Genomic DNA, 16,830 nt, shown 5'->3' on the forward strand with positions numbered 1-16,830 from the left:
TAATGTTCAAGACTGTTATTTTAGCCTAATACATAAAGGGACGTAATGTTCAAGACTGTTATTTTAGCCTAATACATAAAGGGACGTAATGTTCAAGACTATTATTTTAGCCTAATACATAAAGGGACGTAATGTTCAAGACTGTTATTTTAGCCTAATACATAAAGGGACGTAATGTTCAAGACTATCATTGTAGCCTAATACATAAAGGGACGTAATGTTCAAGACTATTATTGTAGCCTAATACATAAAGGGACATAATGTTCAAGACTATTTTTTTAGCCTAATACATAAAGGGACATAATGTTCAAGACTATTATTTTAGCCTAATACATAAAGGGACGTAATGTTCAAGACTGTTATTTTAGCCTAATACATAAAGGGACGTAATGTTCAAGACTATTATTGTAGCCTAATACATAAAGGGACGTAATGTTCAAGACTATTATTGTAGCCTAATACATAAAGGGACGTAATGTTCAAGACTATTATTGTAGCCTAATACATAAAGGGACGTAATGTTCAAGACTGTTATTTTAGCCTAATACATAAAGGGACGTAATGTTCAAGACTGTTATTTTAGCCTAATACATAAAGGGACGTAATGTTCAAGACTGCTATTTTAGCCTAATACATAAAGGGACGTAATGTTCAAGACTGCTATTTTAGCCTAATACATAAAGGGACGTAATGTTCAAGACTGTTATTTTAGCCTAATACATAAAGGGACGTAATGTTCAAGACTATTATTTTAGCCTAATACATAAAGGGACGTAATGTTCAAGACTGCTATTTGGAATGTACAGTCAAACACCACTGTGTCAAAGTTGAAGAGACCTACATTAATTCGAGTTATCCAGGGTTGGACACGATCGAAACATGAAGTCCATTGACATACATTTACAGACTGAAGAACACAAACAATATAAGACAACAAGCAATGAGAAAATGAAATAAATGTCGACTTATCAGAGTACATTTGGGCTAGAAGTACGTGTTTGGGGCTGCAAAATGACATTGGGATAACAGTAACTTCAAGACATCTGATTCGAAACAGCAAAGGTTAAACAATGATGAATATAGAAGGAATATGCAGGGACCAAGACTTTACCAAGACAACCGTAAGTCTGACATATCTGTGTTTATCTGTTGATATATGATGAGCTAAGATTTTTTGTTTGTTTTGTTTGTTGTTTAACGCTGCACTCAGCAATATTCCATCTATATGACGGCGGTCTGTAAATAATCGAGTCTGGACCAGACAATCCACTGATTGACCTCATGAGCATCAACCCATTCAATTTGGATACAATGACATGCATCAACCAAGTCAGCGAGTCTGACCACCCTCTTACGACAAACAGTCGCTTTTTACAGAAAGCATGGGTTGCTGGAGACCTATTCTACCCCGGATCTTCACGGGTGTGAAGAGAAGAAGAGACATTTGATTGGTTGTGGATTTCAAGCTCATGAACTTGTCAATAAGCGATGAGAGATCAAGATGGTGACGTTGCTTCAGAACAGAAGTTATGGTGGTGAATGAAACCAGGGCCCACTTGCACAAAGCGATCTTAGTGCTAAAATGATTGTAACTCCCATACTTTAACATAGGCTTACGATAGTCTTAGCGCTAAGATCGCTTTGTGCAAGTGGGCCCAGGTCATTCATAACAATACAATGGAGACATAATACAAAAACCCTGTTTTTTCGATCTCAGATTTTAAATAAATGCAGTAAATATACAAAATTTATAAATATTCAAACAACTCAATTAGTACTAATTGTGCCTTGGCACAAATACAGCGTATCAAAGGTTTTTATGTCTTTTTACACGTAAAAGTGTGTGAAAATATGAACAAAACAGACTATTGTGAAACTGAGCATAACCAGGTGTTAGTAGATCAAGGTGAATGTCCATGACCTATGACACCTTGACGACAGGTGAAAACAGGTGTTTGAAACCCAAGTGCATGTGATTTGTCAGTGGTTAGTGATTTGTGAGTGGTATTGTGGGATAGTTAATCATCGTCAAAATATCAGAACGTAAAAGTAACATATTCCCTTCTCCAAAAACAACTTACATGTCATTATTATTATGTACATAAACATAGCTGTTATTTTTATTGTTGTTTTGATAACTTTTTTCCAGGCTAATTTGCATAATGCCTATAGCCTGTTTCTGCCATGTCAATTTGGACTTAAGTTTTATTTTTGAATGTTGAAAGTGCCTACAAATTACCTCCTGTAAAGTACATTTTGTATTGAGCACTGAGATAAAACTAGCAAATCCAGACTAGTACTTTTCGAGTTGTTTTGTTATTTCGTATTTACATCTACGTAATGCTCTGTGTTGATTATTAAATCCAGCAAAACATTTTTTTTTCATTTCCAAGAATACTTTAGCACAAAATATTCACAAGAATACAGACCCCAGGACTTTGCTGCATGGTGTATCAGGGAACGCTTGATAACTTAAGGACTCTTCATACCGGGGCCACTGGTGGCCAACTCTAGGCTTAAGGCTTTGATGTGCGGAGTTGTGTCCCTTGGGCACGTCAGAAACCTATGATTGTGGGTTCAAATCCTAGTTCCCTCCAATTATGTTTCTAGGTTTGTCAGCACCATTCATATGATGGTGGGTTTCACCAAAGTGGTAAACGTCCGAGACCTCCACCAATTCGGGCTTTCTCCCACATTAAGCCGACACGCTTAGATTTAACTGAAATATTGTTCAAAGTTATGTTAAACCCAACTCACTCACTCTTTATGCTGAAAAAAACCCACTTTGTCCAGCTAAAACTTCATAAATAACAGTCTTGTGATATAAGTAAGAGTATCAATGGCTTATCAGCAAAAATGTGATAGATTGATTGTCACCTTGTTGTTGAGGAGGTAATGCTTGAATTCGGGTAGCTGAATTACGTAGTTACTGCACACTCCCTTTTTCTTCATCCAATAGCAACATCTGCAACATGGTCACAATTGTTACCTCAAGAACAGGCAACATAACTGATAGGGCTGGGATGGGTAACACGGGTACTTGGGTCGGGTGGGTACTGAGTAGGACCTAGGTACCCACAGGACTACCCAGAACCGTGGTTAGTCACGTGATATATTGTTTAATGACAATAGGTAACTCGAACTATAAGTTTAAAGAACAAGTCACTAATGTTCCCGGTTCTTTCTGACTATGCGCCCATTCCTTCTGACTTTCATATGTCTAAATAAAAACAAAACTTCCATCAACTTCAGTGTTTGCATGACCAGGTTGTTTTATACGTGGACATTAATACATTTTGCCAGTGCTACAGTCAAAAGCAATGACAAATAGCAAATTATCAATTTGAAATATCTTGGAAGTCTATGTCAGGTTCATTCCTATTATATGAATCTAAATCTGTTGTAAAGTCATGCTGAATCTAAGTCTGTTAAAGTCATGCTGAATCAAAGACTGTGTTAAAGTCATGCTGAATCTTAGTTTGTGTTAAAGTCATGCTGAATCTTTGTCTGTGTTAAAGTCATGCTGAATCTAAGACTGTGTTAAAGTCATGCTGAATCTTAGTCTGTGTTAAAGTCATGCTGTATCTTAGTCTGTGTTAAAGTCATGCTGAATCTAAATCTGTGTTAAAGTCATGCTGAATCTAAATCTGTGTTAAAGTCATGCTGAATCTAAGACTGTGTTAAAGTCGTGCTGAACCTAAATCTGTTAAAGTCATGCTGAATCTAAGACTGTGTTAAAGTCGTGCTGAATCTAAATCTGTTAAAGTCATGCTGAATCCAAAACTGTGTTAAAGTCATGCTGAATCTAAATCTGTGTTAAAGTCATGCTGAATCTAAGAGTGTGTTAAAGTCATACTGAATCTAAGACTGTTAAAGACATACGGAATCAAAGTCGTTGTTAAAGTCATGCTGAATCAAAGTCTGTTCAAGTCATTCTGAATCAAAGTTGTTAAAGTCATGCTGAATCTTAGTCTGTGTTAAAGACACGTGGAATCTAAGTCTGTGTTAAAGTCATGCTGAATCTTTGTCTGTGTTAAAGACATACAGAATCAAAGTCGTTGTTAAAGTTATGCTGAATCAAAGTCTGTTCAAGTCATTCTGAATCAAAGTTTTTAAAGTCATGCGGAATCTAAGTCATTGTTAAAGACATGCGGAATCTAAGTCGTTGTTAAAGTCATGCTGAATCTTAGTCTGTGTTAAAGACATACAGAATCAAAGTCATTGTTAAAGTTATTCTGAATCAAAGCTGTTAAAGTCATGCTGAATCAAAGTCTGTTCAAGTCATTCTGAATCTTAGTCTGTTAAAGTCATGCTGAATCAAAGTCTGTTCAAGTCATTCTGAATCTTAGTCTGTTCAAGTCATGCTGAATCTTAGTCTGTGTTAAAGACATACAGAATCAAAGCTGTTAAAGTCATGCAGAATCAAAGTCTGTTCAAGTCATTCTGAATCAAAGCTGTTAAAGTCATGCTGAATCAAAGTCTGTTCAAGTCATTCTGAATCTTAGTCTGTTCAAGTCATGCTGAATCTTAGTCTGTGTTAAAGACATGCTGAATCCAAGTCGTTGTTAAAGTCATGCTGAATCTAGACAGAAGTGAGATGTATTGGGGCTTCAGACTAGTGACTTATGTTCCGATGAAGTGTGGACTTACCCTCCTAAAGCAAATATTATAAGAGCCACTAAGACGATAACTCCCGTTACAATGATTTCTGTTCCAGGGCCATCTCTTTCCACAACTGAAACAGATTTCAAACATTGTTTACAATGACTGCAATAATCATTTAAGTTGGAAAGTCCATTTTCTGCACAGTATGCACTGAAAACAAATATTTTGCTCATATAATATTCAAATATCTTGAGATCCAGTTTCCTGATCTGCGCACCAGAAATAAACGGTGGATATCACTGTTTGCAATGATATTGGAGCAACAAGAATTTCTCGAAAAATTTCACTTGTCTCATGACTAGAAGTTGTGTCTGAATGTGGATTATCTTGCATACCAACTCTCACTTTAGTTGAAGACCACACCATCCCGGCCCTGCTGTGTTCACGTCCTGACACAGCATACAGACAATCTGGGTCACAGTCCAGGTCCTCCTCATTTATCTGCATCAAGCTGGCAACATCCTGATGCTGAATTTCATCCTGAGAAAAGAAACTTTTATCACTCTCACATTCGCTTTGATTTGTCCTATGTCTGCAATCAGTGGACGATTGTGAACTATGGTTGTCTAAACTCAGTGGATGATTGTGAAATATGCTTGGCCACCCAAGCATAGGTCCGAGATGAGATGATTTCATTTATGTATGGGGCAGAGCTCCAGATAAGCTGCGTATCTGCGTAAAATATGCATCAGAAATGCAGAAATACGCAGTAAAATAAAATCCAAGATACGCTACAAAAATAAAACTTGTGAGTATCATCAAAACATTGTGAAGTAACCCTGCGTATTCGATTAGCAAATCAGCAACTTTTTTTGAAATTATAAACGGGCATTCCGTCAACCTTGCCAAACTCCACGATGACAGTTACATCATGATCATTTGCCATCACACTTTCTTGTGGAAGTATCGTGGTATTTTTGAGTCCTATAAAGCTCTCGAACCTCCACGACACCAGTTTGCAGGGACTAGATGAATAGTGTTTTAAAATAGTTAACTTAAATACCCACATGTGTAAAAACTAGTGGGTAACAGAAACTTGAATACCCAGATAGAATTACTGATACCCAATGATTTTAAAATGCATGGGTAAAATACCCACAACACCAAAAGCTTATCTGGAGCTCTGATGGGGTATTCACAGCCAGGCATCCAAAACTAAAAAATACTTGTACTTAAAACAGTTTTACTTGACATTTTCATAGGAATTTTATCAGTAAATGTCTGCTTATGACATGACGTGTCGTTGACATACAATGACCTCATGAAACAAACATCTTCATGACAACACGTTTCTGTCAGATAATAATCCAACCATGTGGATTGTTGATCTGGCTACTAGCTACTGGTCCCCCATAATACTATAATACTAATACTATAATACTAACACACACACACAACACGTTAATACAATGTCACATGTCAAGCTCAGCTGATAACAGGGTCTGCCTCATGTGACTGACTGACTGACATTTTTCCTCAGCCTCACAGTCCATCTTGACATGGCATGACTCCATGACTGCAGAGCTAAACAATACACTAGTGACCTGTCGTAAGAGGCGACTGACGGGTCATCATATCCCAATAGTGTGGATCGATGCTCATGATGTCAATCACTGAATTGTCTGGTCCAGACTCAATTATTTACAGACCGCCATCATAAAGCTGGAATATTGCTGAGTGCGGTGTTAAACAACAAACAATTGAACAAAAACTTGGTAAACTAACATAAGCATAATTTTCTACTTATTCTACACAATTGTTGATGGTATCAACACTGGAATTTACACATCATGTTGTTATTGAGTCTTGGGTATTTTTTATCATTTGCAGTCATAAATTGTTTGATAGGTATTTCTTAGAAGCTGACGGATGATGAAGTACACACAATTATGGATAACAACTTTATTATTTCGTTATAACGTTCTTTTGGAATACAACTTGACAAAGGTATAAGGATCTACGGTATACTGAAATGTTGCTATTGCAGTATAATCGAAGGTCTGATTCCCGTAGCATGCTTAGTTTTTGGGTGCCATTGAACCCATCTTACAAACTAAGTTCACCATGTTTTTTAGCTTGCTTAAACCATTACCTATCATTATTTCTTGGTGTGCTCGTAAAAATTTACTGCGGTCACCCCGAAATCCAAAATGGCGTCCAAGATGGCCGCCCAAGTGGGAAAATTTCTCAATGCACTCATTACTCTGTCAAAACAATAACAAGTGAGCTTTTTCATAATCAGAAATGCATTTATAGGAGCACATATACATTTTTAATGCAAAGTAATTCAGAATTCTGCAAAAAAAGTACTTTTATAAAGTTAAATAATGAATTTTGTAGAAAAAATGCAACATATTTACATATCTGAGATTAGACTCAAACTCAAAGGAAAATTGTTTTTAAATCAAAGTCCATTTTCATGATGTCAAAATGTTTCACACTAACTAGTACTGTATTTGATTCAGTAAATGATATTTGAAGAGCTTTAATGAATTCAGATGCATCATTTTCATTGGACAAAGTTGATTCAGATATCACTGTCTGTGTCTGAAGATGAGTTTGACTTCATGTCTGAATCATGGATATCGCCATCAGGTATTTCAACTGAAGAATCTTCCGAAAGATTTCCCATTTCCGTGTTGCTGCTGGTTTCATGCTGATATCTGCTACACCTCCTGGAGCCTTAGAATCTCTGTTAACACCCATTTCAGTTTCTTGGTCAGCAGGAACTCTGCCAAATGGGTTATTTTTACTCTTCTGGATGGTGAAGAGGGATCCATTAAGAAGCTGCTCTTGGCAATCTGGGTGTGTGTTTTCAAGGTTCAGCATCATGAGCAAGTAGAGAGGTTTGTATCGTCCATATACATTTCTTCCACAGGCAATAAACCAGGGGAGCATTTCAATTTCAGAGTCACCTGTTCGAGCAGCTCGCACATGCCACATGAGTATCCCAACAATTTTGAGATACATTGACCAGAACTTTCCATTTGGTCCAAGAGATTTGATGTATGAGTTGTAGAGTGACAACACAAATCTGAAGGTGTCTGAGGTTTTTAGAGTGGCAAGTCTCTCAGGTGACATATCATGACGAATACCATTAATTTCAGACTTCAAGATTTCAAGGCATCTTCCATGATCAAGGTGGTTGACAAACGCTGCAAAACGAAGTCTCTCACAAGCTTCAGCAACAAGCGTGTGGGTATAGAACCCACGCTCCCAGTGCTCTCCTTGAAGGACCTTGCCAACTGATCCCTCTGCCAAAATTCCCGCCTCAAAGATGTCATGCAGTCCAGCACTACCAAAGAGGAAACCAGCACATGCCATGAACCTCAAACTGGTATGAAATGGCCCCTGATGCAACACAATTCGGTTCATTTCAAGATCAGAATCCCGTTTGCCGTGGATAACTTCTATGGTTATGGTCCATATTCCCATATCAACTACCACTTGGACAGAACAAGAACCTCTGCCATGATCATCATCCATTGTTTTGTCAGTCATCTCAACTGATCTGGTCAGAAATGTATAGATCACACTTGGATCAGGCGGTTTGTGGATGGTTTGACAGTATCCAATTCTGTGAGGCTCCATTGGTGTACAGGGCTGGGTGGCGCTGTGGATCCCTTCCATACTGGGACAGCTTGCTCTGATTGGTTCCACGTTTTCGCCTAAGTTGAAATCCATTCGCGACAGCTGCCATACCAAATCAACCTCCTTAGCCTTTTTGCACTTTTTGAATCCTGTGTAGTCAGCAGTTGAGCAGCATTATTATATCATGGAGGTTCGGGTCTTTTGCTGATGATGCATGATAGAAGATTATCCTCAGAGACAGATATGGATTTACGTCCAGTTCGGGGGTGATTCTCTGATTGACCTGTAGGAGGTTCTCGATTAGCATCATGTCCAGGTAATCTTGCTTGAGCCATGTATCCAGTTGTATCATGGACCTGTAATGATCCTGAGAAATGACCTCTGTTTTTGTAGTCATAGTTGTCAAACCAAATAAAGAAGGTACATTTGGAGCCATTCCCTGCGGCATATGGTAGCCAAGATCGTTCTGAGATGTCAGAATCTCTGCATTTGCAGTATCCATCTCTTGAAGAAGTGATCTATTTATGCAGTGCTGATGTTTGTTCAACAGTCACCAAAGACAAGCTTCCTGTTTTTTGTTGAATTGCTTTTGCAAGCAGCACATGCTTTACTGTGAGCACAGGACTGTTGGTTGCTGCATGGACAATATCCTGACCAATCGAAAGGATTTTTCAATGAAGTTCAGGTAGGTCACAGGAGGCATCAACAGAACCAACTTTTCCCTGAGACCTGGTTTTTTGAAAACTTGATGACCGGGTTGTATGTTTCGCTTCATGGATATAGTTTTCATTGAACTGATCACCGCCTAGTATCCACGCAAGAGCATTATACAAACTATTTGGAAGCTTGATGTTGTCTTCAGTCATGTCTTCTGGACGTGGTGGCCATGGAAGTTGTGGTACAGTTTGGATATCATTGTAAATTATAAGGCAAGTAGTGAAGGCAGAGCATAGTTCTTTGGAACTTTGACTGGATGCTCTGTCGTCAAATTTAGGTTCGTGACTAGTTTCAAGCAATTCCTCATCTAACTGAATAGATTTGTGCAAGAACTGACCACTTGGTATCTTATTTGAGTAAATCAGTTCAGATTTACCACGCCATTTGGGGTGCCAAAAGACAATTTTGTCACCAAATGTTTGCAATAAACGTGACTTGAGTTTTGTGGATGGGTATGATGCGTTAACATTCAGAGTGACTAGTGTATTGTTCATAAAGCTGGTCAGATCTTTCATCAGAAGAACTTCTTTCCCGTCAATAATTCGAAGCTGAACCTCTTGGGCAACTTTCATAAAAGCCTTTTCATGAATTGTTCCTTCTGACTTTGAAGACATTGAAGATCTGATATTTGTGTTACTGAAAACAGCACGACAAGAGTTATGTACCATAACATATATACCTTTAATGAATATTTACTGAGCCTAAAGTCGTTAATTCGTATAATCCTATTCCAAATTGAAGTTCTGATTGGTAAATCCATACAAAAAATACCCCGTTTTCGATTAAAGAATATCATTAATTTGTACTTGGCATCCATTTTGAACTAGTAATTCCGTTCTAAAATGTTAAATTTGGTGCCCAAACAAAATATATATATATTACACATCAGCTGTTGATGGTCAGTAGTGATTTATGATTAATATTTGATAAACAAATAGGATATATAGTGAAGTTAATAGGTTAGGTAGAAAAGTGGCGGCCATTTTGGTGGCCATCTTGGATTTTAGGGTGACCGCAGTGAAAAAAATTGAGCACACCAAAAAATTATTCTTTCTCATCACATAATCTATCAATCTAAATAGGTGAACTTAGTTTGTAAAGCTGGTACAATGGGAGTGTCAAATATGAGAAACAGACCTTTGCTTAGTATAATAAAAAAGTTGTTAGGCTAAAAAATATAATAGTCTTGGTTCTCAGGGAGTACATAGACACTCATGAGTAGTTTATTGTTTTTATTATCAATCGTCAAGTTTTAAATAAGAAGCTAAAAAGACATGAAACAGTATACTCTTAAAACAGAGGCGAAGTCGCATTTCACAATATTCATACACATGTGAAAAGGCATGGAATTTGTGGAATTTTACCGGATCACATACAGTCCACACTCATACACTCAGATTCCTTGAATGCAAAATAGTTCATTTGCGGGGCATTATTTCTTCAACAATTTAAGCAATATAATGAAATTTGGCGATATATATACATTTTGATGTATAGTAGTACAACCATGAATTCAATATGACTTGGCATTGTTGTTACAAACTTCAAACACATGTTGACAGTGTTCCGTCAGTCGCCTCAATGTCACTATCTCTCATGACTACATAAAGAAAAACAAAATTATTGTCGGTCTGCACATTCTCAACAACAAACTGTGTAAACTGATTCTACAACAAGTTAGGTTTATTTGACACCCTCTTTCAAGTGAGTATGTGTCTTACTTTTTGAAACAACAGTTAATGTTGTTGTCTTTTGTTCTCTCGCCCGCTGTCATAGAAATTAGTTTTATACTGCGGCTACGCTATTGCTTCACTATAATAATCCCAATGTTGTTTTTCATTCTCTCTGAAATGTCTTGCATTTAGTATACAAGGAGGGACTTGACGCTCGTCCAGACGCTAAAACTAATGGCCACACATGCATTATGTTCTCTATTCTTCCAACTGAATTACCATCAATCTTCACAAGATTGTTCACTTTTATCAGTGATAGGAATGTTGACATTGTTCTTTTATCTACATGCTGGGATAGCAGACGATTTAGTCAATAAAATTTACTGTACTTACAAATCTTATTAGTTTTTAAGTTTTGTGTCATCCATTATCGTGAACAACATGTGTGAACGATATTTTATTTGGATTAAAAAAAAAGAATTTTTTTTTAGAACATCTGATTTTGTAGATTTTAAATGACAAGTCTCGTATGGCAGAAACTTATTTGAGGAAAAAGATGAATTAACATGCTGAATGAGAAAAAGTAGTTCCGGCAATGCGTCATTAACCAATGAAGGTTCATGATTTCACAAAACAGCCAATCAGCATTAAACCAGTGCCATAACCTCCCTAGGGAGGTAACAGGCAAAATACTAACACACATCTCCCTTTCCATATGGGAAATAAATTAATATACGGAGGCCCTTACCCTTACTGTTTATTTGGTTACATACTGGTCTGAACAAAAAATAAAATATAAATAAAACCCGCATTAGAATTTCAAAAGCCATGCAATGCTTTTAGTTTTTAAAGCCTATCCACAAATTTTGTCCCTTTTGTTTTCAGTTTTCCTTGAATTATGTCACTCAAATTCCTTTGTTGAAGAAAGATTATGATGATGATGAAGTACCTGGCATCTGGCAACCTTGTTCCTCATTTTCCCATGGCAGTAATGAACTCGGAAAGATTTTTCTGCTCTCAATACTTCCCACTTCAAGACGCCGTCCTCCCGATACACGCAGTCAATAGACTGAGTCTCTGCAAAGAAAAATAGTCCACCATGTCGGAACCTTGCTCACAGAAATAATATTACAGAAAAAATTAATTTCTTAACAGTTTTTGACAATTAAACAGTGGGGGCAATTCAATCAATGTGGTATACATAGAGGTTATCATGCCAATGCTCGCTAAATACAATGTTTATTCCTGAAGATTACTTCTTAACTGTTTCTAACAATAAAACAGTGGGCCCAAACACACAAGCATGATGACCTCTTTATCATATAATGTCATTCTTCAATTCTGTGCTCGAAAATCTTTTTCATCTCTCACAAACATTACCTAAACATTGCAAGTTTTCCTGGAATGTGTGCATTAATATATATTACGTCAGAGGGTATGTGATCTGTCAGTAGGACAGTTACAACAGCCAATATAGTTCCATCTGAAACCTGTTTCTTATACAGTGGCGTAACTATATATATGAAAAACAACAATTGCCTACACAAATTGTTTGACTTGCCCTTCGTGGCAATCCATCGGTCTGTCCACTAGAGTAACTGTCCTTTATCAAAGGGAAGCTACTCTAACCCTAGTCTATGAAATGTCACGGCTACAGTCAGACGTTGACAGTCGGCCGGTCCCGTCATAATATTACGAAGTGCAGCCTGATGTACAAACAGCGACAAAACGAAACAAGGTAACGATTCGAACATATTTCTGCCAAATCCATCTGTTTTAATTTGTGGAAAAGGTTCCAAGCCGCAGAGGTCTACAAGCACAGATATGGAAAGTGATCACACTCGGCTAGTGCCCCCGCGAAACTGTTTTGCAATTTATATCTCCAAAGTTGCCAAAACTTGTAAAATGCCTTAGCTACATCACAGTTAAGACACAGTTAAGGCAGCATATTAGACTGTTCTTTTGATAATGATAGCAAATATCTCAGTAGTTTCTCCAGATTCCCAATGGTTAATTCTGACGTGATCGCCAAATGACTAGGGCTACGACATGTTTGTTTATACACAGTGAAAGTAGTCTCTAATTGACCTTGAAATTTGCATATATATCCGCATATGACCCCAACAGATATCGTTTTTACCCTTTGGCTATATATCCTGCTGAGAAACGCACCCATTATTTGATAAATTATGTTATGTAATTATGTAATCGCAAAAAACTATTGAGTAAGACTTTGCATTGTTAAGCACTTTGACATATATTTGAATGTCATGAAAGGAAAAAGCCATTGCTTTGGGTCAGTTTCAATCTCATTAAAATCAGATCTTAGTTCTCGCTATCGCTAAACAAAGATCTGAAAACATCCCATTAGGGGTCACGTTAGAACAACCTTTCATCCAACCAATCAGAGCGTCGCTTACCAGATCATGAATGTGACGGACGGAATGTGTTTTCTAATCATGCAACCTCAAAAAATTTAACAGAGGGTAATCCGAACGACAATTACGGGTTTAATGATTATATCCATTCAATCTGGACCATCTATAAGCCATTCCAGAATGTTCTTTTTATCTGTTTTAAAATTTTAAATCAAGATTATGTCAAAATATGTTTTGAAGCGCAGTCGCCAGTTTAAAACTTGTGTCGTAGAGCTCGAGAAAGCTGCCTTCTGATTGGCTAATGTTGATTCCTTGTCAGTCATTTCATTGGTCGGTCAAATTTCGCAAAAGGTCGTTCTGACGTGACCTGTAATGGGATGTCCTCAGATCTTTGTTTAGCAGTAGCGAAAACTAAGATCTTATTTTAATGCGATTGGGTCTGTTTTGCTATATTGTCTTCACAGATGTACACAAGCATCATACGTAATCTGCTGAAGATTTGTTAAGCCTGAAATTCAGCCTTTAAATTGCAAGGAATAGTCACTGTTATATATAAGTCACACTGCTCACTGGGATGCAAAGTGATCACATCGGAGTCAGACATAAAAAAATGTCAAATTTGAAGCCCTTCTTTTTCAAATTAGATTTTGTCCTTAAAACTTAAAACACTCTCTTCGATTTCTATCATGTCCAAAATGTATTTCAGCACATACTTTGAATATTGTAGTAACTACAAAATCTTATTTGTAATCAACAACTGTAAAATATCATTAATTTCAAAATGTCTACTGTTAATCCGTGAGAAAGAAGTTGTTGAAAATAAGCTTCAAAGGTGATGCGACCATCAATAAGTTGAACTGGCAACCGTATGTCGTTGTATCCCAATTGTGTGGATTGATGCTCATGATGTCAATTACAGGATTGTCTGGTCCAGACTTGATTTTCTACAGACCGGAGTCATATAGCTGGAATATTGCTGAATATTGTGTGGCATTAAACAACAAATAAACAAACAAACAAACAAACAAACATTTGATGACTGTTGTGAAGAGGAATACTCTTCCCCCAGCTATAATATTTTGTTTGTTTATGAATTTCTATTTCTATTTCATGTCAACTGTGATGTAAGTATTATAGTGAGACAGGGAAATAGTAAGTCTGTCGTAAACCCTTTTTCCTAATTACTAGAATGGCATTCCCAAAGACATACACAAGAATATATCTGTCACTTCATTTGGGCTTAGAGGGAACATTTCAAGATTCTTGTGATGTTTATTGTGCACTGGTTACAGCAATAGTCCTGGGAGGGAATTGAAGATATCACACGTCGGGCAGTAGCTTGCTATATTTAAGGTTTAATGCCACAGTATTTCAAATAGTGTAAAACGCGAAATTAATGCCTCTCCAAAAGAATGCAACCGCTGGCCCCTAGCCAAAAATGCGACTCAATATGAATGCGACACCCCCTTCTCTCAAGCATCAGTGGATTTATATCTAAACAAAATGTCCTCTGTCAGGTTTCCAGGAGAATCCTCACCTTAATCCAACCTTATATTAATCCAATCACATACCAAATAGCATCGCTCATTAGCGCTGAGTAGAGTACTTCAGCTAAATCAATACGTGCGTGCTGGCACGTGTCGGCCTTTGATGCAGTCGCAAAGAGCAAAGACACCATGTTGGGTGGCATCTGTCTGGACTTGCAGGTGTGATCAGTGATGACATGAGTGAGCAGAATGCTTGTCTTGACCCCAGCAGTGACAATTCACAGGATGTAATTAGTGTTTGAATGACATTGTTTATATACTTGTAATAAGTGCTGCTCAATAAACAGTGATGTGGAAAACATAGTTGTTTGTTTTCAGCGTATGTCTAAGTTGGTATTTCTGCTATCCAAAATGTCTTATTGTTGATTTAAATGCGATGTTTAATAACGCGAGGAAAGACCACTCGCATTTTTCGCATTTAATTCATGCTCACGTTAATATCAAGATTTACAGTAGTTCCTAGTGAGTCAGCTGAATATGCAGGTATTTCCCAAAGCGAATGTGCCGTACATCTATGATCCATGTTGATCACATTAATGAAACGACGAACATAGGTACATTACTATGAGATGGCTGTAATCAAGATGGATTAGAACTCAAACCATCGTCAAGCGGATCTTAGGCAGGGCAAGGGAAGCAACTCTGCTCATAAATCACTGAGCTGATATTGAGGGATTCCGTTGTGTGGAACAACCCATAATGGCATTATGACTTGAACAAAAAGTATCTGTGTGATCCTTTACAAGAAAACTCACCCAGATCCTGGCTGGACACAGTAAACCTGGTTGGGTTGCTTGACAGTCCTTTTTTGGTGGCTGCACGCAATGTAACACTACATCCACCACCATTTTCCCTTTCTACAAGCAGCGAGTAGAACGAAGTGTAGTTGTTGGTCATAGTCTCATATCGGATTATCTCCCCTTGTTGCTCTTCCTTCGGTACAGACTGAAAAAAAATGCCAGTCCATAAACCAAACTGTGCAAACAAGTGTGACTCAAAATTTGAAAGTGGCATCTACTTGTTATCTATCACTTATCTAGATTTACAAGTCTAAAATATTGGGCTTTGTAAAAACTTTGTTTGTATCTCAGCATCAATGGTATGATATGTCAGTCCAATAACATTATTGGATAAGCTATATGTATAACACCCCACATCCCTGTGTTGTGTGTTGGGGTGAACTATTCCTGTGACCATGCATCAGTGTTGTGTGTAGGGTGAATTATTTCTGTGACATATACATCAGTGTTGTGTGTAGAGGTGAACTATTCCTGTGACATATACATCAGTGTTGTGTGTAGAGGTGAACTATTCCTGTGACCAAGCATCAGTGTTGTGTGTAGAGGTGAACTAGTCCTGTGACCAAGCATCAGTGTCGTGTGTAGGGGTGAACTAGTCCTGTGACATATACATCAGTGTTGTGTGGAGGGGTGAACTATTCCTGTGACATATACATCAGTGTTGTGTGGAGGGGTGAACTATTCCTGTGACATATACATCAGTGTTGTGTGTAGGGGTGAACTAGTCCTGTGACCAAGCATCAGTGTTGTGTGTAGGGGTGAACTAGTTCTGTGACATATACATCAGTGTTGTGTGGAGGGGTGAACTATTCCTGTGACATATACATCAGTGTTGTGTGTAGAGGTGAACTATTCCAGTGACCAAGCATCAGTGTTGTGTGTAGGGGTGAAATAGTCCTGTGACCAAGCATCAGTGTCGTGTGTAGGGGTGAAATAGTCCTGTGACCAAGCATCAGTGTTGTGTGTAGAGATGAAATAGTCCTGTGACCAAGCATCAGTGTCGTGTGTAGGGGTGAACTATTCCTGTGACCAAGCATCAGTGTTGTGTGTAGGGGTGAACTATTCCTGTGACCAAGCATCAGTGTTGTGTGTAGAGGTGAAATAGTCCTGTGACCAAGCATCAGTGTCGTGTGTAAGGGTGAACTATTCCTGTGACATATACATCAGTGTTGTGTGTAGGGGTGAACTAGTCCTGTGACCAAGCATCAGTGTTGTGTGTAGGGGTGAACTAGTCCTGTGACCAAGCATCAGTGTTGTGTGTAGAGGTGAACTAGTCCTGTGACCAAGCATCAGTGTCGTGTGTAGAGGTGAACTTTTCCTGTGACCAAGCATCAGTGTTGTGTGTAGGGGTGAACTATTCCAGTGACCAAGCATCAGTGTTCTGTGTAGGGGTGAACTATTCCTCTGACTTATACATCATTGTTGTGTGTAGGGTGAACTATTCCTGTGACCAAGCATC

The 16,830-nt window shown here is 38.0% G+C and overlaps 1 protein-coding gene across 5 annotated transcripts in view; it reads right to left on the reverse strand.

Annotated features, from left to right (window-relative positions):
- The window catches only part of LOC139478562 (uncharacterized), a 69,916-nt gene that overhangs the window by 4,217 nt on the left and 48,869 nt on the right, over nt 1-16,830 (reverse strand). For all 5 annotated transcript variants that reach the window (XM_071261091.1, XM_071261094.1, XM_071261090.1 and 2 more), the window contains 5 exons: nt 15,327-15,516; nt 11,596-11,723; nt 5,001-5,145; nt 4,651-4,735; nt 2,878-2,965 (listed from right to left, as the gene is read on the reverse strand). In XM_071261091.1, coding sequence (XP_071117192.1) covers nt 2,878-2,965; nt 4,651-4,735; nt 5,001-5,145; nt 11,596-11,723; nt 15,327-15,516 — 636 coding nt within the window. The remainder of the gene's footprint in view (nt 1-2,877; nt 2,966-4,650; nt 4,736-5,000; nt 5,146-11,595; nt 11,724-15,326; nt 15,517-16,830) is intronic.

Source organism: Haliotis cracherodii, unplaced genomic scaffold (genome assembly GCF_022045235.1).
Source record: "Haliotis cracherodii isolate W230 unplaced genomic scaffold, xgHalCrac1.p SCAF_4, whole genome shotgun sequence".
Taxonomy (NCBI): domain Eukaryota; kingdom Metazoa; phylum Mollusca; class Gastropoda; order Lepetellida; family Haliotidae; genus Haliotis; species Haliotis cracherodii.